This window comes from Schistocerca nitens, chromosome 4 (assembly GCF_023898315.1).
Source record: "Schistocerca nitens isolate TAMUIC-IGC-003100 chromosome 4, iqSchNite1.1, whole genome shotgun sequence".
Classification (NCBI taxonomy): domain Eukaryota; kingdom Metazoa; phylum Arthropoda; class Insecta; order Orthoptera; family Acrididae; genus Schistocerca; species Schistocerca nitens.
In genome coordinates, this window is record NC_064617.1 from 348073936 (window position 1) to 348100064 (window position 26129).

Below are 26129 nucleotides of genomic sequence, written 5' to 3' on the forward strand. Positions count from 1 at the left end.
TTGGTGGAGCCAGGGTGATGTTTCTGTCTGTTCCTGGTTATGTCGGTCTGCCAGGAAATGAGGCTGCTGATGCTGCTACCAAAGCTGCGGTCCTAGTACCGCAGCCGGTGAGTACCTACATTCTCTCCGAAGATCTCTTTGTTGCTGTCTGTTAGGAGATGGTGTCCCTTTAGCATCGCCAATTGTCCTGCCTCCATGGGAATAAGCTCCGGCTGATTAAGCCTCTTCCAGCAGCTAGGATGACCTCCTCTCGGCCCTCTTGCCGGGAGGAGGTTATTTTAACTCGGCTGCGTATTTGGCACTGCCTTTTTAGCCATTGTCATTTGCTAATTGGCGCTACCCACCGCTTTGTACACATTGCACCCAAGTTTTAACTGTCCGCCACTTACCGATGGACTGTCCATTTTTTGACGTTTTATGTTCCCGTTTGGGTTTGCCGTCGGAGTTGTAGGCCGTTTTAGCAAATGATGCACAGGCTGTTCTCAGTGTTTTGCTTTGTGTCCATAAAAGCAATATGGCGAAGGCCATTTAAGTTATAGTTTTAGACCTCCATTTCAGTATGGTGTCTTTTTGAACCCTTTTTCCACGTGCTTGTTTTTAGCTGTCAAGAAGTGAATCTCTCAAGTGAAGATTTCAGTTCTAAAGAAATACGCAGAACAGGACCCTCACACAGTTTCTTGCAAAATCTATCAAGAATTTCGTAAACCATTGGAGTATGTGAAAGCTATGGAAATGACTACTCAAATTGCTTTTGAAGATATGACGACGTGGTATTTCATGTAAAACTGAACAGTAGCACTGTGAGAAGCAAGATAAATTATATGATTACAGCATTGATTTCTAGCCTTTTCTTGTTGTTACTCTAAGCCGGCTATTGCTACTCAAAATAATATATCAGTATGAATCATAGATAAAAGTTAATGAAAATTTGTGACAAAGTAAATGCAGTAATTTGAATGTAGCATACACAATTAGTGTGAGAAACAGTGTCTCTCATGAACCATCGTCACATTATAACATGGGAATGATAGAAAAACAGGGCAAAGGACAGTGGCCTTGGTGGGATTACTGCATAATATATTATAATTAAAAAATTCAATGAATAGCTTTTGGGGGAATATGTTCAAAGCAGATGCTGATACTGTTTGATAAAATGCAAGTGTGTTGTTCTAGAAAATGTAAAATTTGTAGGCAGATGTTCTTTTAAAATGTGATTGACTGTTGTCATTCATGTAGTTTGGACGAAGATTTTCTGTTCAGCTAGTAAGGTTGAATTATTGCACACCAGTGAATTTTATGTTCATGAAATAATTACTGTATAAAAATACTGTATTGCAAGTAAGACCAAGAGGACTTTTGTTTTGACATTTAATAGATGTTTCCAAAATTAAAATTGTCGTGTAGAAGGATCGCCAATGAACAATTATTTTTATAGGATGAGACTTCTTAAAAGAAATTATACTATCTTCAAAATTATCTTGTTTTTAACATTTAACTTGTGGTCACTATGATTCAGACTGGGTTTGTGAATAATGTTAATTGAACAGCTATATCACACAGATTTTTTTCCTCCCCCCCCCCCCCCACCCACCCTTGATCTGTCAATTTGTGGAAAATGGTTTTGTCTTAATTTGTTTGAACATACAGTAATTTTAAATTCCTCATAAACTGCTGAAGATCAGCCAAAGAACATTTTTAATGTTTTCAGGTACGCCAAGTGAAAAATGATCCTTTCACACTCACCAAGTGTTTAACAATTGTGTCAGAAATGATGCAGTCTCCAGATGTAACTGGCCTGACACCACAGCTACGCAGTCTGCTGGACAATTTTGTTTTAAACAATTTAGAGGTATTGCATCACAATCATTTTTCATTCTGTATTTTTATTTTGTGACAGTAATTTATTTTTGGTAAGCACTTGGAATTGAATAGATAAATGGAACGGAGAATAACTTGTTTCCCTGGTAAAGGAAATGGTGCATGATGATTAGAGTTTTCTTTATATGGTCAGTAGTTTGATATCTTGTTAATTTTGCTTAATTGATTACACACATCTGTTTAAATGCCTTAACGTTAGTTTTAGTTTACTGAGAGTAGCACGGGGTAGTTAGAATTATTAAGTGGGAACCAGTACATAAACCATCAGTGAGTGAATGAAGTGGGAAAACAGTAATAAACTTTTAGATTTTGGGGCTGAGTTATTTAAGGAAGTGATAAGCAAATGCCGGCCGCGGTGGTCTCGCGGTTCTAGGCACGCAGTCAGGAACCGCGCGACTGCTACGGTCGCAGGTTCGAATCCTGCCTCGGGCATGGATGTCTGTGATGTCCTTAGGTTAGTTAGGTTTAACTAGTTCTAAGTTCTAGGGGACTGATGACCTAAGATGTTAAGTCCCATAGTGCTCAGAGCCATTTGAACCATTTGATAAGCAAATAAAACTCTCTCTGCATTACTTTCAGAGTGTGGAGTAAATTTAGAACATATGACACTCTACAAGGTGGGTTCTGTGTGTACGACCAAATATAATGTTACAGAGTAAGAGCTAGTCATTTAATTTTCCAAATAACTGAGTTCCATTTCTTTACTGCAGTGATTTAGCTGAGTGAGTAACACTGGTTAACTTTTTAATTTGTATACAGAAGGATCCAGGTTCAGATCCTGAACAAACTGCTGTGGTTTCTGTAAAATATAACTTGATGTCAGTATATTGCAATTATTACCCCATTTATTGGTCCACTGATATCATTCTGTTTGGAAATAAATTGGAACAACAAGATAAAATGTAAAAAATTATGAAATGAATTGAGGCACATGTTATAAAATGACCCCAACAAATGTAGTGAAGAAGAGCAGTCTGTACTGATTTCATGTTGTTAAGATTCCTGCCCCTCTTTCACATGTCTTTTAGTATCAGTTGTCTCTGATATTTTGTTATGTATTCATTAACTATTACTTTGTAGACTTACAAAGAAAAATTTCAAACATTCTGTTTCTTTCTTTATTTCAGGTGCCAGATGTGGAAGTCCTGAATGCAAGGATTCGTACTTTGGCTTTATATTCTCTGTGGGATGTAGAACTTGCTAAAAAGTACATGAATCTCTTCATGTTTTATTTCAATGTACGTTAATTTTACCAAATTGCTACACCTAATTTTTAAAATATTTTGATTGAATTTAATATGATGGTTAAAAATCCTGGCTGAAATATAGTGATATGAAGCAGATTTGAGCAGTGGATAGACCAGGTGTCGATAACCAAAGTGCCTACAGCTCATGATATAACTGCTGGTCATGAAAGTAATGAAAAGTTAATGAAAGTGAGTGGGTGGTCATGAATTTTGTTTTGTGTGTAAAGCAGATGGGGTTCTAGAATGGAGTAGCTAGTTAGCACTACCCCTAGAAGTGTTGTATCCAGTTATCTATTTAACAAAAAAATTACAAGGGTTGGCACTTAAATAGTGGCAACTATTTATTCACAACCGATACAAAAGAGTTACATGTTTGCACTAGTAACTGTCCTTCAAAGTAGTCACCAGCGTTCTGTAGAACCTGTTGCCAGCGATGCGGAAGACGTAGTATACCGTTAGCAGAGCCTGTTCTGTTGATGGTGCGAATGCAGTGGTCTAAAGTTATGGTGATTCTCATGTACGACTGTGATGGTGTTATCCTAACGCATTACATTCCTCCATGGCAGACTGTCAGTGCACAGTATTACTGTTCGTTTTTGGAGCACCACCTGTGATCAGTTTTGCGAAAGAAGCGGCGACACTTTCTGCGCAACCCACACATCATTTTCAGCGATAATGCGCAGGTGCATACAAAACAAGCTGTGGCTTCTCTGTTCGGCCAGTGGAACTGGGAAGTACTGTACCATCCACCATACTCCCTGGACTTAAGTCCTTGTGACTTTGATTTGATTCCGAAGATGAAGGAACCACTTTGTGGCATTTGCTTTAGAACTGTTCCAGAGGTTCGACAAGCAGTGGACCGCTCCATTCGCACCATCAACAGAACAAGCTCTGCTAATGGTATACTACACCTTCCACATCACTGGCAACACAACGCTTGTGGCTACTTTGAAGAACAGTAACAGGTGCAAACATGTAACTCTTTTGTATCAATTGTGAATAAATAGTTGCCACTCTTTAAGTTCCAACCTTCGTATATGTGTGCCAAGCCCCTGCCACTGCGGTTTGTAACCTTTGGTGGCAGGTGTGGATTGAGATGTGATTTCATTGAACTTTATGTGGTGTATATTCATAATGTAAATGATGTTTAAATTGTAGCTATACCTGTAACAATACAAATGAATCAGTTTTTATTCTTGAGGTAAGGTTTTGAAGTTATATGTATGCCAACACAAACTACTTCCATTATCATGATTTTATTCAGCCTATATTGATAATAGAATCATGAACACAAGTGCACACACATTCATTTCACATTATTTTATTTTTATTATTCTATTGTATATATTTTTAATTATTAGTATTATCATCATTATTTCATCTGTTTAAAATTGTTAATATTTGAAATCTCAGAGGGTAGTTTTGCTATTCATTGCCCCCAACAGGTTATGTACACTACGTGCAGGACTGAAGCCAAGGTACTCGTATTTACACTTAGAAATCTTTAGATTTCGTTGTGGGGACAGATGTGACAAATTAACAAGCATTTGAAATAATTTCCCATTAATTTAAAGATTAGTTACACATGACACTCTAATCCATATCTGTATCCATACTCTACAAACCACCATGAAGTGCATGACAGGGTATTTCACATTGTACCTCTTATTAAGGCTTCTTTTGCCTTAGTGCCTCTGTGCATGTAGTAGTCTCCGTGCTCGCTACGGAACCAATATGGGGGACTTACAATACATTCTTATTAGTAGGGGCTAGAAAATTCACAGCTATTTGTCGCAAAATTCGCATCTATTTTTGTTGAAATTCACATGCATTTTCTTTGTTTGTGAATTATTAGAAAGCACAAATTTAAAAGGTTGTCACATTACACGAGTGAAGACAGACAGATTATTAGTTCTTTGAAACTGAATGTTAAAAAAAGTGCTCGTAGGGAGCTTTTTGACTGGAATGTTTGCTTTTGCAAAAACTTCAACACCTTTTTCTTTTTAAATGGCTCCGCCCCCACCCCCACTGTATTTAAACTTTCAAAACTGATTGTTCTGTTGGAAAGCAGCAGTATTTTCCCGCCAGTTAAGTGAGTGTGTCTCCGATATAAAGTATTTCTGAACATTATTTATCTTTTCCTGCCCAAGTTGAAAACTAAAAAATTTGCAGACTACTAATTTTGACCTCTCTTTGGCATTTGTAGCCCTACCACCCATGCTTGGCAACACTACAGATAACTGATGAGGCACTTAGCATAGAAGTAGAACCAAGTGTATGACAACTTGATTTTAACGTTAGGGAAATTTCGGCACCATCGAGAGAAGTTATAGATTTTATTTTCTAATCGCTATAGTGCGGAGGGCTGTTGTTACAGTCTATAGTTGCAGATGGCCGTGAGTGTAGAAAGATTAGAATTTTGACCACCCCAAGGGAAGGAGTGGTGCTGGAAGACCAACCACGCCTCCATTTCTGGGCAACAGCCTACAGCAGAACTGACACATTGTCACAGGGATCACATGTCTCGTCTGGTGTTGTAAGGTGTGTAATCAAAATCCATGGAGGACTGGGATTATTCGCTTCACTTATTTCAAAATAAGAAAAAAATGAGCAACACCCAATACAAAATATTCCTGAATGGCTATGCATAATTGATTGCTGAAGTAAGCAGAGTACTGTTAACGATGTAGTTCAGGCCCGACCTCTGACGGTATTAGATACCACTTCAGTTAAAATATCTGCCAACTAATTTGCAATGTTAAAACTGTCTGCATTATCGTATCTTTTGAGTGTTAGCTTACAAACAAATGTACGTGTTTCTTTCTTATAAAGTGCTAGGTCTGATGACCAGGGCTAAGTACTATATTGCATTACGTGACGTGTATCTTTAAAAAAGACAATTCAACCATCCACAGTTACCATTGACCGCATTGATACATCATTGTGTTCGTATACTTTATGTTGCAAGTTGGCTCTTGCGCACATTTTCTTGTCAAATTGGGCTTCACCAGATAATGAACAATGCCAGTAACTACTTAAATTTTCGATATTGTTTGCAGAAAATAAAGCTATTTCAAACTATTTCTGATAAATAACTCATCTGGATGCAATTCGCTATGAAACAGTGTCTATTAAGTAATTTCGCATTTTGAGGCTGAATTCACATCTAATTTGCATTATTGCAAAATGGAATATTTCCAGTCCCTACTTATTAATTTCCTCACTCAATACTGATCTTTAAAACTTTGGAAGTAGACTTTCAGGCATGATTGACTCTACCATCAAGTATATGCCAGTTAAGATTTTCCAGTGTCCGCATGACACACTCCATGGGTTAAATAAACATATCATCATTTGTGTTGCCTTTACATCTAAATCTATATCTATACTCTGCAAACCACCATAAAGTGCATGGCAGAGTATATAGCCCTTTGTTACTAGGGTTTTTTCCCATTCCATTCATGTATAGAGTGTGGGAAGAATGATTTTTTGAATGCCTCTGTGTGTGCTGTAATTATTCTAATCTTATTCTCACGATCCCTTGGAAAGTGATTATGCAGGGGTTGTAGTACATACCTAGAGTCATCATTTAAAGCCACTTCTTGAAACTTTATAAGCAGCGTTTCTGGGGATAGTTTATAGCCTTTCTCAGATAGTTTGTCTGTCTTCAACAGTCTGCCATTCCAGTTCCTTCAGCATTTCTGTGACACTCTCCAATGGGTCAAACCTACCTTTGGTCATTCATGTTGCCCTTCCCTCTAAAAGTTCAATATCTCCTGTTTGTCCTATTTGGTACTGGTCTGACACACTTAAGGAATGCTCTAGAACTGCCTCACAAGTAATTTGTAAGCAATTTCCTTTGTAGACTGATTACTCTTCCCCAGTATTATTCTGCCCATAAACCAAAGTCTACCATCTGCTTTACCCCTGTTTCAACCTATGTTGTCATTCCATTTCATATCTCAACAAAGTATTACAACCATGTATTTGTATGAGTTGGCCAATTACATTCAAAGTAAGTTGCCAATCTTTGCACCAATTTGTAATCTTATCACGAAATTACTGAACATATATGCAGTTTCTTTCAGACAGTACTTCATTTTGGATAACTGCATCATCTACAAAAAGCCTGATGTTACGATTAAGATTGTCTGCAAGGTCATTAATATACAACGTAAAAGGCAAGGTTCTCAACATGCCAACCTGGGGCACACTCGGAGTTACTTCTACATCTGAGGACGACACTGTATCCAAGATAACATGCTGTGTTTTCTCTACCAAAAAGTCCTGAGTCCAGGTACAAATTTCACTTGGTACCCCCAGATGACTGTACTTTCGACAATAAGCATAAGTATGGTACTGAGTCAAATGCTTTTCGGAAATCAAGAAACACTGCATCTACCTCCTGCCTTGATCAAAAGCTTTCAGTATGTCATGTGAGAAAAGTGCAAGTTGGGTTACATGATTGATTGGTTTTGGAATTGTTACTGGTTGGCATAGAGGATGTCATTCTGTTCAAGATACCCCATTATGTTTGAGCTCAGAACAGGTTCGAAGATTCTGCAACAAATCAGTGTCAAGGATACTGGATGGTAGTTTTGTGGAACTCTTCTACTACCCTTCTTCTAGACAGGTGTGACCTGTGCTTTTTCCCAGGAACTGTGAGTGGCTTTTTGTTGGAGAGATCTAGGATATATTATAGTTAGAAGAGGGGCTATTATTGTCTGTGTTCAAATTTCCCTGTTAGTCTTGGTTGGTTATGGTCCCACACACTTGAACAGTATTCAAGGATAATTTCATAGTTAGTAATCCCATTTGCTGACTAATTACATACATCCAGTATCCCACTAAAGAACTTCTGCCACCTGTTAGATCAAAAACTGAGCCTATGTGATTAATAAATTTCTAATCCTTGCTAATTGTTACACCCTGGCATTTGTATGAGTTGACTCTTTGTAGCTGTGACTGATTTGTAGTCTGCTTGCTATCTGCATTGTGTGAAGTGTAGATTTCTAAGTTATTTAACTAAACTGAGTTGCCAACCTGGAAACACCATTTTGAAATCTTAGAAACATTTGACTGGACGTTAGTGCAGCTGTCTTCAGATAGTACATTACTACAAGTAACCGCATTGTCTGCTAAAAGTCCGAGGGAATTTTTAATATTGTCCACCAGGTCATGAATGTACAACATGAGCAGCAAAGGTTCCAACAGACTTCTGGGGATACACTAAAAATATTTCTACTTCTGTCAATGACCCTCCATCTGAGATACAGTGTTCTTTCCTTTCTACCAAGAAATCCTCCATCCAGTCACAAATGTTTGATACACCGTATGATTATATATTAATCAATAAATGTTGTGGTAATGATTCAGATCGTTTTCAGTCAAGAAATACTATGCATTCTTGATTATCATAATCTGTGGCTTTCATGGTATTGTGAAAGATAGGCTCAAGTTCGGTTTTGCATGCCCAATTATTCTGTATGGATGTCATTCTGTTCAAGATACATCATTGGATTTGAGCTCAGAATAGATTCTAATATTCTGGAAGGGTGAATATAATTGTTATTGGATGGTAGGTTTGTGAATAACTCTGCTGTGCTTCTTGTATGCAGGTATGATGTGTGCTTTCTCCCAGTCACGAGCCACTTTCAGTTTTAGCACTTTCAGCTTTTTCTAAACATCACCAACAGTAAAATTTGTGTTGGTCATTTCTGATATAGTATGAGTAATAATTTGGGGCAGTATTTCTGTACCCCTCTTTCATGAAGCAGTATCTGAAAATGGAGTTCAGCATTTCTTCTTTTACCGAGCGAGGTGGCGCAGTGGTTAGACACTGGACTCGCATTCGGGAGGACAACGGTTCAATCCCACATCCGGCCATCCTGATTTAGGTTTTCCATGATTTCCCTAAATCATTCCAGACAAATGCCGGGTGGTTCCTTTGAAAGGGCACGGCCGACTTCCTTCCCCGTCCTTCCCTAATCCAATGAGACCGATGACCTCGCTGTCTGGTCTCCTTCCCCAAAAACAACCCCAACATTTCTTCTTTTGATTCTCTCAATTTTGGTTTGTGTGTCATCAATGAGTGTCTGGATACTAACTTTAGTTGCACTGACAATGTTCACTTGTAAGCAGAAATTTTACAGGCATCGTGAAAGATCTTTCAGTAAGATAATTCAGCTGCAGTAGTGACTGAAGATGCCATACATTGCCTTTTTGCCAGTGAAATGATTTCCTTACAACCATCTCTTTGTCTATAGAACTGTCCTTTGTTTTACCCTTGTTGAGCATTAGTTGCTGTTCCTTTAGGTGTTTCATTGACAGAAACTGTAAACTATAGAAGATATCTCCCATCACGAACTATTGTGCTTGGTAAATCTCTTTTCAGTGCATGTTCAACTGTTATTCTAAACTTTAGCCACAGTTGCTCTATACACTCCTACCCAGAGCTAAAGGTTTGGATTTCTTTTGTAAGATATGACACTGTTGCTTCTTTACCTAGGTTGCTGACCATATAAGTATTTCTACTTGATTTATTATCCATTTGTACTTGTTTGAATTAAGTTAAAATGTTGACAGACTTCTACAATAGAAAGATAAACATGAAAGAGAAAGAAGTCCCTCTTCATTGAGAGTGCTTCAAATTATCAAATAACTGTGGGTAATATCACACTTATATTTGTTGAGTTGCAGACAGGCACAACGAAAAGACTGTTGCACATTAAGCTTTCACCAAACCCTTCTTGAGAAAAGAAAGGAAAACACATACACACACACACACACACACACACACACACACACACACACACACACACACACACACATTCAGCAGCCAGAGATAGGGGTCATGCCTGTGTGTTTTCCTTTTTTTCCTGAAGAAAGCTTTAGCAGAAAGCATAATGTGTAACAGTCCTATCATTGTGCCTGTCTGCAACTTAGCATCTTTTATTCTCATAATTGTTTATATTCCAACCTGGACCTTCCATTGTTTGTTACGCTTTTATTTGTAATTTTTTGTGTAGGTGATGTTGAAGAGCTTTTAGGAAGGTCAGAAATTACCTTATACCATGTGCTACCCAAAAGTTCCTGGAATGCATGTGTAGATGGTGAAGTCTAGCTAGTGGAGTGAAATGCTGCAATGTGGCACGTCATACATCCTTTGAGAGTTAGTGGCTCAGGTAGAGTTGTGCTAGGTGGTCACATTTAGATTTTCATGCGCATTTCCCCATTCTCATGTGTTGTGTGTCTTGCAAATTGACAGCGGTAGGTACCTGGGAACTATGTATGTGCATAAACTTTTGTTTCAGACTCAGAAGAACTGCTGCATAAACACATGACATATTGAAGCATGCAGTTACTGAAGACGTCTTAGTTCAGTCAAACTTAGGACTGTTTTAACTCTTGAAAATGTCGCTGCTGTTTAGAATATGATGGCGGCAGACCGACCAGGACATACGAAATATTGTGGGGATGTTGTACGGGACATATCAGAGGATTTTGTCAGATTGAGCTGACGCATGGGCAAATGGTTCCTCCGTCATGACAGTTCGAAGTCACACACGTTGATCACCCAGGAGTTTATGGTGAAAAACAAAATTACAGTTCTTCCTTATCCACGATATTCACCCAACCTGGCACTGAGTGACTTCTGTTTATAACCCCAGAATGAAACTTAAGTTAAAAATATGAAGATTTCACACAGTCGAAGAGTCGGACAGAATTGCAAGGGGTACTAAACAGGCTAATGAGAAATGCATTCCAAGGAGCTTTCAGTTTGTAGAAAAACTCTTGAGAGTGGTGTGTATACTCACAAGGGGACTACTTTGAAGGTGGTGATATATAAGATCCAGGTAAAGCATGATTTTATTTACTGGTGTAGTCCCAGAACTTTTGGGTGTCACCTTGTACAATACACAGCCGTAAAATTATTTTTTATTGAAGACAATGGATTTCGGACGTGTCCAAAAGAACAGATACCATCATCATATACATAAGGCTTACCAGCCAGTGATCTTCAGTGCGGACGCCCTCACATTGCTCAAACTCTTATGGGAATCGGTAGATTGACTGCCGCGAGTAGTGAGTATAGTGGGCAAAAAACAGGGCACTACAAATGTAGTGTGTGGACAGTAAGTTGGAAATGGGGGGGGGTGTCTCATGGAAAGTGTGCAAGAGGTAAGTCCTTGCAATCGCACTATCCTGTGTCCTCGATGGCTCAGTCGGATAGAGCATCTGCCAAGTAAGGAGATCCTGGGTTCCAGTCCTGGTCGGGGCACGTATTTTCAACTGTCCCCATTGATAATAAAGGAAAAGCACCAGTTTGCTTTTGTTCTACAATATTTCATTTATTATTATAATGTTGTTCTACCAAGAACCGACGGAAGATTCTATTAATATGTCCCCATTGATATTTATCAATGCCTGTATGAAGCTAATGGTCCGGATTTCATTGAAATTTCAAAGACATTCTGGTCATATGTAAGGATGTCAGTGCTGCCAAAGTCAGTAGTTCAGTTGCATGCTCCTCACATGATTATATTGTCCTAGCTGTGTGAATGGGTGCATTATTGTCCTGAAATATGGCATCATTGTTGAGGGAAAACATTTGAATCATGGGGTGCACCTCATCACCAAATGTTCACATAATCATTGGCTGTAACACGGCCTCTGAGAGTAATGATGGGACAAGCAGGATACCATGATGTGGCTGTCCACTCTTCCATCTCCATGCTTAACCATTGGAATTAATCAATCGGTATTGTAGGCTTCTTTTGGTGTACTCCAGATGTAATCCCGGCACAGTATTGGAAATAACAAAAACGCTGACTCGTCGGACCATATGACGTGTTTCCACTGATCAGCTGTCCAGAATTTATGCTCCTGACACCACGTTTTATGCTTCTTAGCAATGGTTGTCATCACTAATGGTTTCGGTATAGCAGCTTGTCCATGAATATTTGATTTATGGAGTTCTTGGCAGAAAGTGTCAATAAATACTGCTCTCAAAGATGAATATTGAGCGCTGCAGTCACTTTACCCGCTGTGGTTTATTTTTGACACAATTATGTTAGCATATAACAATGTCTGTCATTTAGTTTTGATTTAATTACGTTCACGCGATGATGTCTTTCCATGTTTTGTGTAGGCTGTCATGACTTTTTGAAACAGTTGCTCTTGAAACTTTCAAAAAGTTGGCTGTCTCGGTTACTGATGCTCCAACAGTTTGCTCTCTTTGGAACTCTGTTAAGTCTTTCATTGCACGTCGACCTTGGCCTCTGAATGCAAATACGAAGTCTGCACTACTCATAAACAACCTGCACTAATGTCTTGACTAGTCCGTACTGAACACACACAGTCCAGCGCGACACCTGCCTTACCAGCGTTATTGACTGTCCAACACAACCATCCCATTGCTGCCACTGTTCACATTATTTTGACTATCCCTTGTATTTATATATACTGATGCAGGGAGTGCCAGGTCATTGGATACAAAATCTGAATTGCAATTGTGTGTCCAGAAGGAAATAATAATCAGTCGAATGACAAAGGCATTAGTGCTCTTTCCGGGTTTTGATGAGATTTCAGAAGTGTTGCGAAGATTCTAAACTTTTTATAAATGTTTAGAAGTGTAAAATTGTGTACTTCACGAAACACCAGTCTTAGTATCCTATGAGTATAAAATCAGTGAATCACATTTGGAATCAGTCATCTCGGAAAAGTACTTACATGTAACAATTTGTAGGGATGTGAAATGGTCTGAGTAGATAAGTTAGCTGCACTTAAAGGAAAAGTCTCAAGAAAACTATAAAATGATGGCACAGGATTTTTGGCCAATACATATCTTCGGAAGAAACATTGGTAATGCCAATAGACACACACAAAAGAACACACACTGTCTTAGCTTTTGGAACTAATGTTGCCTTCCTCGGGGAGGAAAGAGAAAGAGAATGGGGAGAGTTCTCAACAGGAGGATTTCTCTTGTCCTATTCCAAAAGCCAAGATGCTGCATATGCTTCCACATGTCTGTTGTCAGTGCTATGTCAGGACTGGTGTTCTATCAGTAAAGCGTGTGCCTGGAAACCAAGAGGTTGCGCCATCAAATCTGTGTCTCCAAGATTTGTCACTCTTCGTTTTAACTTAGCCTTCATCCAAGCCAAACATATTCAGTGCTATTAATTTGCAATCCTGTTGTGTTTCGGTAGTAGTGGCAAATATAAAAGTTATAACCAAAATTTCATTCGTACATTATTTGCAAGTTTAAATGGTCTTCAGTTCCCAACACTCGAACTAGCAATACCTCCCAACGTGTAGATGTTAAAGATGTATTTCCTCAGCTAATGTGCCATGCCACAATATTGATAATATTTTGGATGTAAATTTTGTGTGTGCAAAACAGTGCTGTTTTAGCCTTTTTCCACTTCCTTATATCTGTATTTGTGACTATTTTTCAGATGTACAAACATTGTTTATGATACTAGGTGTTTATCTTGTACCTCAGTCATTTAATGACATTGTAACCACTTCTACATCTGAAATGTTTTATTATTGAACTAATGTATTTCTGCGTCTTGATACTTCCTGCTTGAGAAATTATTATACAGGGTGATTCAAAAAGAATACCACAACTTTAAAAATGTGTATTTAATGGAAGAAACATAATATAACCTTCTGTTGTACATCATTACAAAGAGTATTTAAAAAGGTTTTTTTCACTCAAAAACAAGTTCAGAGATGTTCAATATGGCCCCCTCCAGACACTCGAGCAATATCAACCCGATACTCCAACTCGTTCCACACTCTCTGTAGCATATCAGGCGTAACAGTTTGGATAGCTGCTGTTATTTCTCGTTTCAAATCATCAATGGTGGCTGGGAGAGGTGGCCGAAACACCATATCCTTAACATACCCCCATAAGAAAAAATCGCAGGGGGTAAGATCAGGGCTTCTTGGAGGCCAGTGATGAAGTGCTCTGTCACGGGCTGCCTGGCGGCCGATCCATCGCCTCGGGTAGTTGACGTTCAGTTAGTTACGGACAGATAAGTGCCAATGTGGTGGCGCTCCATCCTTCTGAAATATGAATTGTTGTGCTTCTTGTTCGAGCTGAGGGAACAGCCAATTCTCTAACATCTCCAGATACTGTAGTCCAGTTACAGTAACACCTTCGAAGAAAAAGGGACCAAAAACTTTATTGGCTGAAATGGCACAGAAAACGTTCACCTTAGGCGAGTCACATTCATACTGAGTTGTTTCCCGCGGATTCTCAGTGCCCCATATACAGACATTGTGACGGTTGACTTTCCCGTTAGTGTGGAAAGTTGCTTCATCACTAAACACAATCTTTGAAACGAAAGATTCATCTGTTTCCATTTGAGCAAGGATAAAATCACAGAAATTGATTCTTTTAATCTTATCAGCTGCAGACAGTGCTTGAACCAATTTCAGACGATAAGGTTTCATAACTAACCTTTTTCGTAGGACTCTCCATACAGTTGATTGTGGAATTTGCAGCTCTCTGCTAGCTCTGCGAGTCGATTTTCCTGGGCTGCGAACAAATGCTTGCTGGATGCATGCTACATTTTCATCACTCGTTCTCGGCCGTCCAGAACTTTTCCCTTTGCACAAACACCCATTCTCTGTAAACTGTTTATACCAACGTTTAATACACCACTATCAGGAGGTTTAACACCATACTTCGTTCGAAATGCACGCTGAACAACTGTCGTCGATTCACTTCTGCCGTACTCAATAACACAAAAAGCTTTCTGTTGAGCGGTCGCCATCTTAGCATCAACTGACGCTGACGCCTAGTCAACAGCGCCTCAAGCGAACAAATGTACAACTAATAGAAACTTTATAGCTCCCTTAATTCGCCGACAGATAGTGCTTAGCTCTGCCTTTTGTCGTTGCAGAGTTTTAAATTCCTAAAATTGTGGTATTCTTTTTGAATCACCCTGTATTGCTTACTTGCATTCCACAAGAGCTCAGACCCATTTGTTGCCATACTGACGTGGACTTTCTGTAATTTCCTTAAAGCATTCCATCTGAATACCCAGCTGGCTCTCTTATCAGTCACTGAAAATTTCTACTTAATCTTTGTTCGATTAAAATCACTGCTCCACTTATATTAATAATAATAATAATAATAATAATAATAATAAATCGAGCACTGTGGTAATATACACACAAAAGTTCAGTTAATGACATTTTTAAATTATGTTTTTGAGATAAGTAAAAGAAGATTGGCTTGTATAAAATATTTAATTTGAATGGAAGGCTTTTAAATGCATTTTTTAACAGTTGGAGGTTCAGGAAAATGAAGAAATCTACCTAACAGTCATCAAAGCCATTTTTGATTTGTTCGTTGTACATGGAATAAATACTTTCCAAGTGGATACAGAGATAGGTAAGAAATTTATTATATCAAAAATAGACTAATTTCCATTATAGTTAATGAAATTGAGAAATCTGTTGTTGGCTTTTATTACTTTCGATATGGCATATACTGAAATTATTATCTGTTGTAATTTGATCATTGTCTTGAAAACTCTTATGGTTAAGTCTTTTTCTACTTGTTTCTCAGAATTGGGTAGCTGCTATACAAGTCCTGCTTTGCATACTCATAGTTGCTTGCTATAGGACATTAGGTTTATTTGACTCATTTGTAATGCAACTGATGTTAATTTTCAGTTGCATTACAGTTGAAAGCAAGTAAACCCAGTGAGTTATTAGATTTAGTACCTTATCTAAATCACAGAATGGTATCCTGTATGTTTGTAATGAATCTGGAATGTGGCTTACAAATATGACAGGAAATCAGAAATTTTTGAAATTAAAGTTAAACAAAAACTTGCTTTGTTACTCATTCATAATATATTTGCCTGAGAATATAGGTGCTGGGGCTACAGAAGGCATTCCAAGCCTCTGTTGTTCCAATGCACAGATAAGCATTTTCTATAGGAGCTGCGTAGTATAAAATAATCATTAATATTGTATTGTAAATCTTGTTTTATTGCCTATATGACAAGGTTTTACTTCATGACATCCAGTTACAAATTAGAAGCATTATTGGCAGTATTTGCACTGCCAACTTAAAAACGTTCATTTATGGAGGCCAACATTAATTACAAGTGATTTGTTTTGACTGAGGCCAGTGTGACAGTCACAGGTTACCAGCAAAATCCCAGCACTGGCAGAAAATTTGATATTGTTAGTGGCTGGTTGGTTTGCTGCAGTATGAAAATTGTAATCTTTGACTACAAATGGAAGAAAAGTGAATAAACAGACTACATTCTGATATCCACTATCATTTAGTGTTTTCTTTTGGTTTTTGTATAGTTCATAAATACGAGGGCTATTCAGAAAGAGGGAACGTTTTGGCATTTAAAATAAAAAAAAAATAAGTACAAGAAATGCATTTTATTATATAAATCTGAAAAAGTGATTGACGTACTACTTTTCCATGTAGTCACCGAACACGTATCATATCGGTGGACAAGCTTCGAAAGACCTTCGTTGTAAAATTCTGCCGCCTGAGACTTCAGCCAGTGAGTCACACCCGCCTGGAGTTCTGCGTTGTCATCAAAGTGCTGCGTTGCAAGCCAGTTCATCATCTTGGGGAACAAGTGGAAGTCGCTTGATGCAAGATTGGGGCTGTAGGGTGGACGAGGGAAAATTTCCCCATTTGAATGAATTAAGGTGTTCTTTAGTGTGGTTTGCCATGTGAGGTTGGACATTTTTGTGCAAAAACAAAATTTTCGACGTCGTCTTTCTCGGCGTTTGGTTTGGACTGCTCTTCTAAGGCTGTGCAAAGTTTGACAGTACCGGGCAGAATTTAGGGTTGCTCCAGGTTCCAGAAAATCAATAAGAAGCACACCTTGCCTATCCCAAAACACTGTCGCCATCAACTTCCTTGCTGACTAGGTTTGCAAATATTTTCTTGTTTTTTGGGGGGACCTTGTGTGCCTTCACTCCATGGACTGTAATTTTGTCTCGCAATTGACATGTTTCACCCAAGTTTTGTCACTGGTTATGATGCAATCCAGTAATGAATCACCATGTTTGTGGTAGGCCTCCAGAAATGTCAACGTTGCCCCCATTCGCTATTATTTATGATGTTCTGTAAGCATTTTGGGTACCCATCATGCACAAAATTTGTGGTAGCCCAGCTTTTGAGTGACAGTTTCAAACAACAAAGTCCGTGAAACTTGTGGAAAAGAAAGCAAAAGCTCCATTATTGTGAAGCGACAGTTTTCACGAATTGTTTCATCACCTTTAGCAATAAAATCATCAGTCGCATTGCTCGGGCATCCACTCTTCTCTTCATCATGAATGTTGGTTCGGCCATTTTTAAACTAAATGCACGATTTCCAGATGGAACATTCACTCATTGCATTGTTTCCTTACACTTCACACAGTTCACGATAAATTTCTATAGGTTTTTGATTTTCTGCCAACAAAAATCATGTCACAGATCACACCTCACAATTGGTGGCATTTTCGATTGCACAAATTCGAATATTGAAAAAACTACACACACACACACACACACACACACACACACACACACACAGACGTTCCCGCTGTCACGGATGGATGCTGACTGAGCTGCCGAGCGCGCGCATACCAAAATATATGCAATCGGCACATGCCTAGCAGCATCAGATGGAAACGTTCCCTACTGTCTGAATAGCCCTCGTAGTCTAGATGTACAGAATATACCATTACCTTTTCTATTCACAATTATCTCTGCAGTCACAGGGTTGCATTTTTTTATATGCTTTTTTTTCTAGTAATTTAATGACTGGTTTGTGATGTTTGGCACAGCAGTATATTGTCTGTTAAATTTTAATTACAATTTAAAAATTATAATTTCTAGCTGACGTCAGATTGAAGACAGTTAAAAGAGGAGCTTTCAAGACGAACACTTCAGTTTTAGACAGCACAAGTATTCTCGATACTACTGCAGCAGCTGTATCCAGTGGAGATTTTATAATTGGTAATGAATCCTGTCGCAGCTTGCTCTCAAAGTTATGCAGTTTGCTGAACAGCACAGTAAGTAACAAATAGTGTTGCAGTAAAATAACTGACAAAGATTGCTTCAAAATCTGGGATGAAATAAACTATATTTTCCACAAATAAATAGGCTTTGCAATATCTGACAAGTGAACCTCCCCATCGCACCCCTCTCAGATTTAGTTATAAGTTGGCACAGTGGATAGGCCTTGAAAAACTGAACACAGATCAATCGAGAAAACAGGAAGAAGTTGTGTGGAACTATGAAAAAATAAGCAAAATATACAAACTGAGTAGTCCATGCGCAAGACAGGCAACATCAAGGCTAAGGTGAACTCGGGAGCGCCGTGGTCCCGTGGTTAGCGTGAGCAGGTGCGGGACGAGAGGTCCTTGGTTCAAGTCTTCCCTCCAGTGAAAAGTTTACTTTTTTATTTTCAGTTTATGTGACAAACTCGTATGTTTTCATCACTGTTTTGGGAGTGATTATCACATGCACAAGAAAACCGAAATCGGGTAAGGTAGAAGAATCTTTTTACCCATTCGCCAAGTGTACAAGTTAGGTGGGTCGACAACGTATTCCTGTCATGTGACGCACATGCCGTCACCAGTGTCGTATAGAATATACCAGACGCGTTTTCCTGTGGAGGAATCGGTTGACCTATGACTTTGCGATCAAATGTTTTCGGTTCCCAGTGGAGAGGCATGTCCTTTCGTCTACTAATCGCACAGTTTACCGGTGCGGTCGCAAAACACAGACACTAAACTTATTACAGTGAACAGAGACGCCAATGAACAAACGGACAGATCATAACTTTGCGATAATAAAGAAATTAAACTTTTCACTGGGTGGAAGACTTGAACCAAGGACCTCTCGTTCCACAGCTGCCTATCTTACGCATGGACTACTCAGTTTGTATATTTTGCTTATTTTTTCGTAGTTCCACACAACTTCTTCCTGTTTTCTCGATTGATCTGTGTTCAGTTTTTCAAGGCCTATCCAGTGTGCCAACTTATATCTAAATCTGAGGGGGGTGCGATGGGGAGGTTCCCTTGTGAATAACACTAAATGCATTCTGAAGTTTCCAACAGGTACAACTGAAACTTGCACTTTATGTAAGAGTATAAAATAGTATAGAGAAAAGGCTTGATTGAACATGATAACAATGATCTAATATACTTTTTTAATGCTTGGCTAAAAGAAGCATGTTTCTGAAATGTTATCTTACAGGAAGCGTGTAATGAGTACTGACTACAGTAGAATCCTGTTGTTCCGAACTAATTGGGACCAAACACTGTTTGGTTTAGTGGGATTTCGGGATAGACAGATTTTATGAATAATATCAACATATTGACTTGTTAAGGTATAAAATAAATGCAGGGTCATATGCTAGTGACCTTCAACAACTCACAATGCAGGTGCACAACCTGTCACTCTCCCTCCTGCATTCCAAACACATTATTTTGAAGTCAGCTGTTAAACATTAAACATGGCAAGTAAACGAAGTCATTTTTTGTGTACTTTAAAACAAAATCTTGAAGTGTTAAAAAGACTGGACAAGGGAGAAAATGCTACTAAATTATCACTCAAAAATGTTGTCAAAAAGTCAGTGATTAGTGACTGGAAAAAATAGTTAAAATTTAGCAGTCTTGTTCTACTTCAAGTGAAATATCTCTCGAAAAATGGCAAAAACAAGACTTTATCTTCATATGAAAACTTGACAATGCCTTATTCTTGTGGTTCACTCAAGAAAGACAGAAGGGAAACGTCTATGTCTGGACCTTTGGTGAAAGAAAAGGTACTTCAACTGAACAAGCTTATGGCTGGTGACCCATCATTTTCAGCTAGATGTGGTTTTTTGGATGTTGAAAGAAAAGACTCGGTACTAGACAGCTCAAGATTGCTGTGGAGAAGCTGTCAGTTGATAGCGAAGCAGCTGCCAATTACCTAAAAGAATTTAAAGACCTTGTTTCTTCTCAAAACTGCTCACCTCAGCAAGTTCATAATATGGATGGAACTGGATTGAATTATAAAGCTTTGTGTACTGAAAGTCTTGCTTCACAAGAAGAGAATTCTGCCCCAGGGTTTAAAATGGACAATCAATGTCTGTCTTAGAATGCAGCAACACCTCAGCAACAAACTAACTTCCGCTGATGGTAAGAGGCAAATTGGCAAAACCACAAGCGTTCAAAAACATTATCACCATCTCACTTCCTTTGTATTATAATAATTTAAAAAATGCATGGATGAAGCGCAACTTGTTCAAGGAATGGTTCAAGCACCAATTTGTCCCTAAAATGACTGTGTTCAGTAGAGAAAATGGATTGCCTAATCGTGCTCTTCAGTTTATAGATAATGTTTCATCTCACCCACAAGAAACGAAACTTTATGTGGAGACATTAAAACATTTTTCTGCCACCGAATGTAACTTCAGTTCTCCAGCCTATGGACCATGGTGTGTTGCAGGCTGTTACACATCTTACTTGAAGAAGAAGAAGAAGAAGAAGAAATCACAATCCTGTAAAATCTTAAGGAAATTACAATAAAAGATGTGATTTACTGATTGGCTGAAGCATGAGAACACCACTAAAGGCACATTACAAAAATTATGGGAAAATCTTTGGCCTATATGGGAATTTCTTGAAACCATTTTTACATTAGTGAAAGGTTGTGACCTCCTTCCTTTAGTCAGGAAAATCCCTGGCTGTGCAGACACAAGAAAGCTGCGTTGAGGAGTGGACTGCTGTTGATGACAGTGACCATCAGGAGTACAGAGACAAAGACATTGTAGCAATGGTGTAGGGCTCATCAGCTCTGACTGACTTGGAGGAAAGCAAGGATGTGAACGCTCAATTTGAACTCGTACCACACACAGATGTGGAAAATACCCTTGACCTTGCCATACATTACTTCTAAGAGCACACTTCATCAACACTAAATAATATTATGTTCATGCAAGATGGTGGAACATTGCATCCTCAGGTCAATTGAGTGCTTTTTGTCAGAAAAGAAATGACTGACGTTGCTTCTCAAGTGTGTGTAAATTGGTTATTTTTTATGTTCAGCAGTGATTAAAAATGATTTGACATAACTGTATAAATGGAGCTGACGTGGACTGTATGTACTGTGCTGTAAGTAACCAGGTTCCATTCCAATATTGTTTCAGGAGTTTTCATCAAGGTTAGGTACTATGTAAGTCTCTCTTTAAGTTCTTTGTATAATAATAAAAATAAATGTACATTTTTTCATGAATCTCTTTTTAATTTCTCCTGTTTTTAAGATTTAAAAGATCGGTATTTTTTTAACTCTGGGTTAGGCAGATTTCCAGAATAGTGGGGCTCGTAAAAGTGAGAATCTTCTTTACAGTGTTCAGCAGTTAAAAGGGTTCTAGTGTTAGGTACAGACAGTGTGCATCCAACAGAATTAAGACCAATCTGTTTTCAAAATTTCGGACTGGCAATGTGTCAGACCAGGACTAGGACCTGGGTCTAGGAGCTTGGGTATTGTGGGCAGTGCTCTTACCACCAGAAGTGGTGACTCATGACCCATAGCTTAAATTCTACCAGAGCCTCTCTTACTTTCCAGACTTGACGTAAACTCTCTAATGCATACCCTATTCGATTAACAACTCTGCAAGAAATGGTATTTCAGAGGGGTAATTCCTACAGTACAGTATGGGCAGTTGTGGAACATCCTGACAGGTTAAAACCACGCACCCTGTTATAGGTCCTTGTTAGTTTCTGTTTTAACATATGAAGTAGTTTCAAGGACATTCCATGTAAAGCTACCATAATGTCTGCGATCTTGCGGGCGCTGGAGCAGATGAGACGTTCTTCCTCTCCTAAATTTCTTGTCTGTTCCGATTCACTCAGTGCCCTTCAATCATTGCACCATTTATATCCGGCAGATAAAGTAGTCCAGACCATCCAGGATGCCCTCCTCCGACTACAGCGACTGGGGAAGGTTGTAGCTTTCTGCTGGGTTCCGGGGCATGTCGGCATTGCTGGGAATGAAAGGGCAGATCTCGCAGCCAAGGAGGCGTGTCTTGATCCACACATATCTCAGTGTGCTATCCCCTTGCACGCACTCACCTCGCTGATGAGCTCCCGAGTCATGTGTCGGTGGGAGGATGAGTGGCTGGAAGTGACTGACAATAAGCTCCGTCTAGTCAAGCCCACAACGCGTGTGTGGTGTACTTCCTTTCAGCCCCATCGACGGGACGAGGTTCTCCTCACTCGGCTTCGAATAGGCCACAGCCCTATGACGCATGGCTTCCTGCTCCGGCGAGAAGACCCTCCATTGTGTGGTGCTTGCGGCGTCCAGGTTACTGTGCGCCACGTTTTACTGGATTGCGTTTTATTTTCTGACCAGCGGGCCGCGGCTGACTTGCCAGCGGACCTGCCAACTCTTTTAGGCAATACTCGGACGAATGTGGTTAAAGTTTTAAAGTTCTGTGCCATGTCAAATGTTTTTACAAAGATTTTAGGGAGAGGATTTTAATTTGCTCACTGTGTGACAAGCTCGCCCATATTTTATGTAAGTGGCCAGCCAATGACAATTTCCTGTGTCATTCTTGTTGCTATGTTTTCCCTTTCCTTAGGTTTTACATACTTATGTAGTATTTTCCCTCTTTTTCTGCTTTCTTTGAGTGTGTTTTTTCAGTTTTATTAGGTCTCCCCACATTCGTTCCTTTTCATGTGTGTCAGGGCGCTGATGACCTCGATGTTGAGTGCCCATAAACCCCAACACACACACACACACACACACACACACACACACACTACCATAATAACTGTATGTCCGAAATTGGCTTATATGTACATGATATAATTCCTGAAATCTGAGGTCTGGCATATAAGTGTTGTAATATATTTGCCAGTGCTGCTTGGAGGTACTTGTAACACTTCTTCCTGCCACAGGGATCTACAGCTGTCGTCGCCAGATGTCTTGATCTGGCAGTTCTTCCACATTCTCTTTTGTGTCTCCTCTTTCCATCTCTTCCTGTTCATCCCTTAGCCAACCTTTGTAAGGTCCTCCTCTTCTTTTTCTTCCAGGAGGTTGCCATGAGAATACTCCTTCGGTTATCTGCCTTCTTCCATTCTTTTGACATTTCCTAACCATCCAAGCTATCTTTTTTCTCTTCTCGCAGTCTTATAATGGGACTCTGCCCTTTCTCTTATTACCGCGCATCTTATACAGTCAGGTTGGGAAATACTACATGCTGTAAACAGGTGACAGGTGGTTAATTTCTCAAGCTGTAAGTCTATCTTTATTTCTTTCTGTGCATTCCACTTGCTCACATAAATGGTTAATAATTCTGTGGATGATTTGTATAATTACATTTTAACCTTTAAAATCATTTTTAGGTCTAAATTACAGAAGTTAATAAATGGAGTTTCTGGAAAGTCTGTGTTACTTTTCTTTGTGGTAACATTAGTTTGACATCAACAATAAATACAATACATTAGCTGACGTGTTGTTCTAGTGCAGACAATATATTGTAATCTCACACAGGCTTATTAAGTGCCTTTATCATTCATAGTAGATGGGCTGACATATTATTCCTCACTTGTATGAATACGTGATGTCTGTTCTTCCGAACCTGTCGAAAAGAACAGACGCCAGGCATTTAGATAATTGATTCACCTCATTGAGCCATGAATCCACCTCCTTCAGTGCAGGTGCACAAATAGTTCCAACCCCCTGAGGGAATCTCAAAGTTGCAAGTGTGGAGGACCAGGAGAGGGACTGTGGGTAGGTGGCACTCGGGAATGTGGACTGGTCAGAGGCGTACCAAGATAGACTGCTCAGTTACAATAAACACCATGCCCAGATGGTGTACTGTTAAAAACATTTCCCAGAAAACATGAGATCTCGGGTTGAAATCCCAGCCTTTTCCTTTCATTTTTACCCCTCCATCTTCAATTTACCTAATTTGTTACTTGATTTTGAAACATAGATACCTCACCAGATTGTCAGACACCAGCCCTAAGGGGGAGAGCAGATTAATCCTTCTCAGATTTAGAAACTGTGTACCTAGCAACTTTATACTCTGCAATTCACTTTAAAGTGTGTTGTGGAATGGTACTTTTGGTACAGCTACTGTAGTCCCCCTTTCATGCTCATATCCTGAATGGTGCTTGGTTTTAATTTCTCTGATTTTTGTCGGTTGTGGTTATTTCATGAGATGTATTTGGGAGGAATTAATACTTTGCCCGTCTTTTCTTGGAATGTGTGCTCTCAAAATTCAAACAGTAAACCTATCTAGTATGTATGGCAGCTCTCTTGTTGCATCTGCCATTGGATTTGGTTGAATTGGTACCTACGGCTCTCATGCTTACTAAATGAGCTTTTGGCAAAGAGCAATACTCTTCGTTGAACCCCCTTCTCTCTCCCTCTCTCCCTCTCTCCCTCTCTCCCTCTCTCCCTCTCTCCCTCTCTCCCTCTCTCCCTCTCTCCCTCTCTCCCTCTCTCCCTCTCTCCCTCTCCCTCTCTCCCTCTCTCTCTCTCTCTCTCTCTCTCTCTCTCTCTCTCTCTCTCTCCCTCCCCCCTCCCCCTCCCCCCCATCTCTCTCTCTCCCCCTCCCCCTCCCCCCCCCCCCCTCTCTCTCTCTCTCTCTCTCTCTCTCTCTCTCTCTCTCTCTCTCTCTCTCTCTCTCTCTCTCTCTCTCTCTCTCTCTCTCTCTCTCTCCCCCTCCCCCTTTCTCTCCCCCTCCCCAGTTAGTCCAACCAATTGTCTCAGTCTGATGATCAGTATTCCAGAATCGGTTGAAAAAGTGTTTCATGATCCATATGTTTCACTGGTGAATTATGTTTTCTTCACATCCTAAATCTGCTCTACCTGCAACTAATTTTATGTGATCATTCCACTGTAGGTTGTTGTGGAGATTTACTCCTAGGTCATGTTAGGTTGTTATGGTGTCCAGCAATTTATTATCAATAATGTAATCAAACATTATAAAATTTCTTGACCTACACAAGTGAAAGATGTTAAACATATTTACATTCAGAGGCTATTGACAGTCCGTACACCAGTCATTGATCCTCAGCAAACCTTCCTACATTTCACTATAGTCTTGTGGTATTAAGCCTTCCTATGGACAACAGTTCTTCCATGAACAGCCTCACAGAGCTGTCGACATTATTCACTGTGTGATTAATATACAGGGTGATCCACTTCAGATATTGGAAAAGTATAACATTATATTTAGTAAGTTAATGTGTGTATCTCTGAGCAATTTTCTGTAATGTACTTGGAAATGATGGTAGTTAACAGTGAGTGACCACACTATCTGAGGCAAGCCAGCTGTGCATAATTTACAGCACAAATACCAGATGTGAGAAACAGAAAGATACTGTATGGGGGCAGCATGAGTTAGTGTGTTCAATGTGTCTCAATTGTTAAGTGAAAATTGTTGTTATACTAAAACTATGCACTCAGTGTGTCATATGGTTTGTAAAATATTTGAGTCTTCTAGAGAATGAGTGAGCTTTCAGGTGTCATTACAGCATTATCAGCTCTTTCTTTCTTGCGGAAAAGACCATTTGTGCTGTGTGTAACCTTGAAATGATTGAGCAGTATGTGGTCCCTCAGTTACGGGAAGGCGGGATACTGGACATCATTATCTATGAACAGGAGTGCTCTCCACCGCATTGGGCCCTCATATAGGGAGAACAATTAAACCAGATGTTCTATGGTCGCTGGTGCGGCTGTGGTGGACCTGTCTCATGGCCTCCTAACAGCTCCAACCTAACGCCTACAATTTTTATGTGAGGCTGTGTCATGTTAACAAAGACCACAGAATCTGGCCCATCAATGGAGGAACATACAGGGGCCTTTCGACAAATGACACCAGAAATGCTGCTCGCCACAAGGCTCTACCTTGATGGGAGGCATGACGGTGTGCCGTATTCACAGTAGTGGACATGTTGCGTGCTAATCTGCTGTGAAAGAAACTCCAGACTAACCTATACATTTATGTACTATTA

At 39.5% G+C, this 26129-nt stretch overlaps 1 protein-coding gene across 1 annotated transcript in view; it reads left to right on the top strand.

Moving 5' to 3' along the window:
- The window catches only part of LOC126251849 (condensin complex subunit 3), a 217772-nt gene that overhangs the window by 119571 nt on the left and 72072 nt on the right, over positions 1 to 26129 (top strand). The window contains exons 11-14 of the mRNA XM_049952524.1: positions 1709 to 1849; positions 3006 to 3116; positions 15429 to 15534; positions 18007 to 18182. Coding sequence (XP_049808481.1) covers positions 1709 to 1849; positions 3006 to 3116; positions 15429 to 15534; positions 18007 to 18182 — 534 coding nt within the window. The remainder of the gene's footprint in view (positions 1 to 1708; positions 1850 to 3005; positions 3117 to 15428; positions 15535 to 18006; positions 18183 to 26129) is intronic.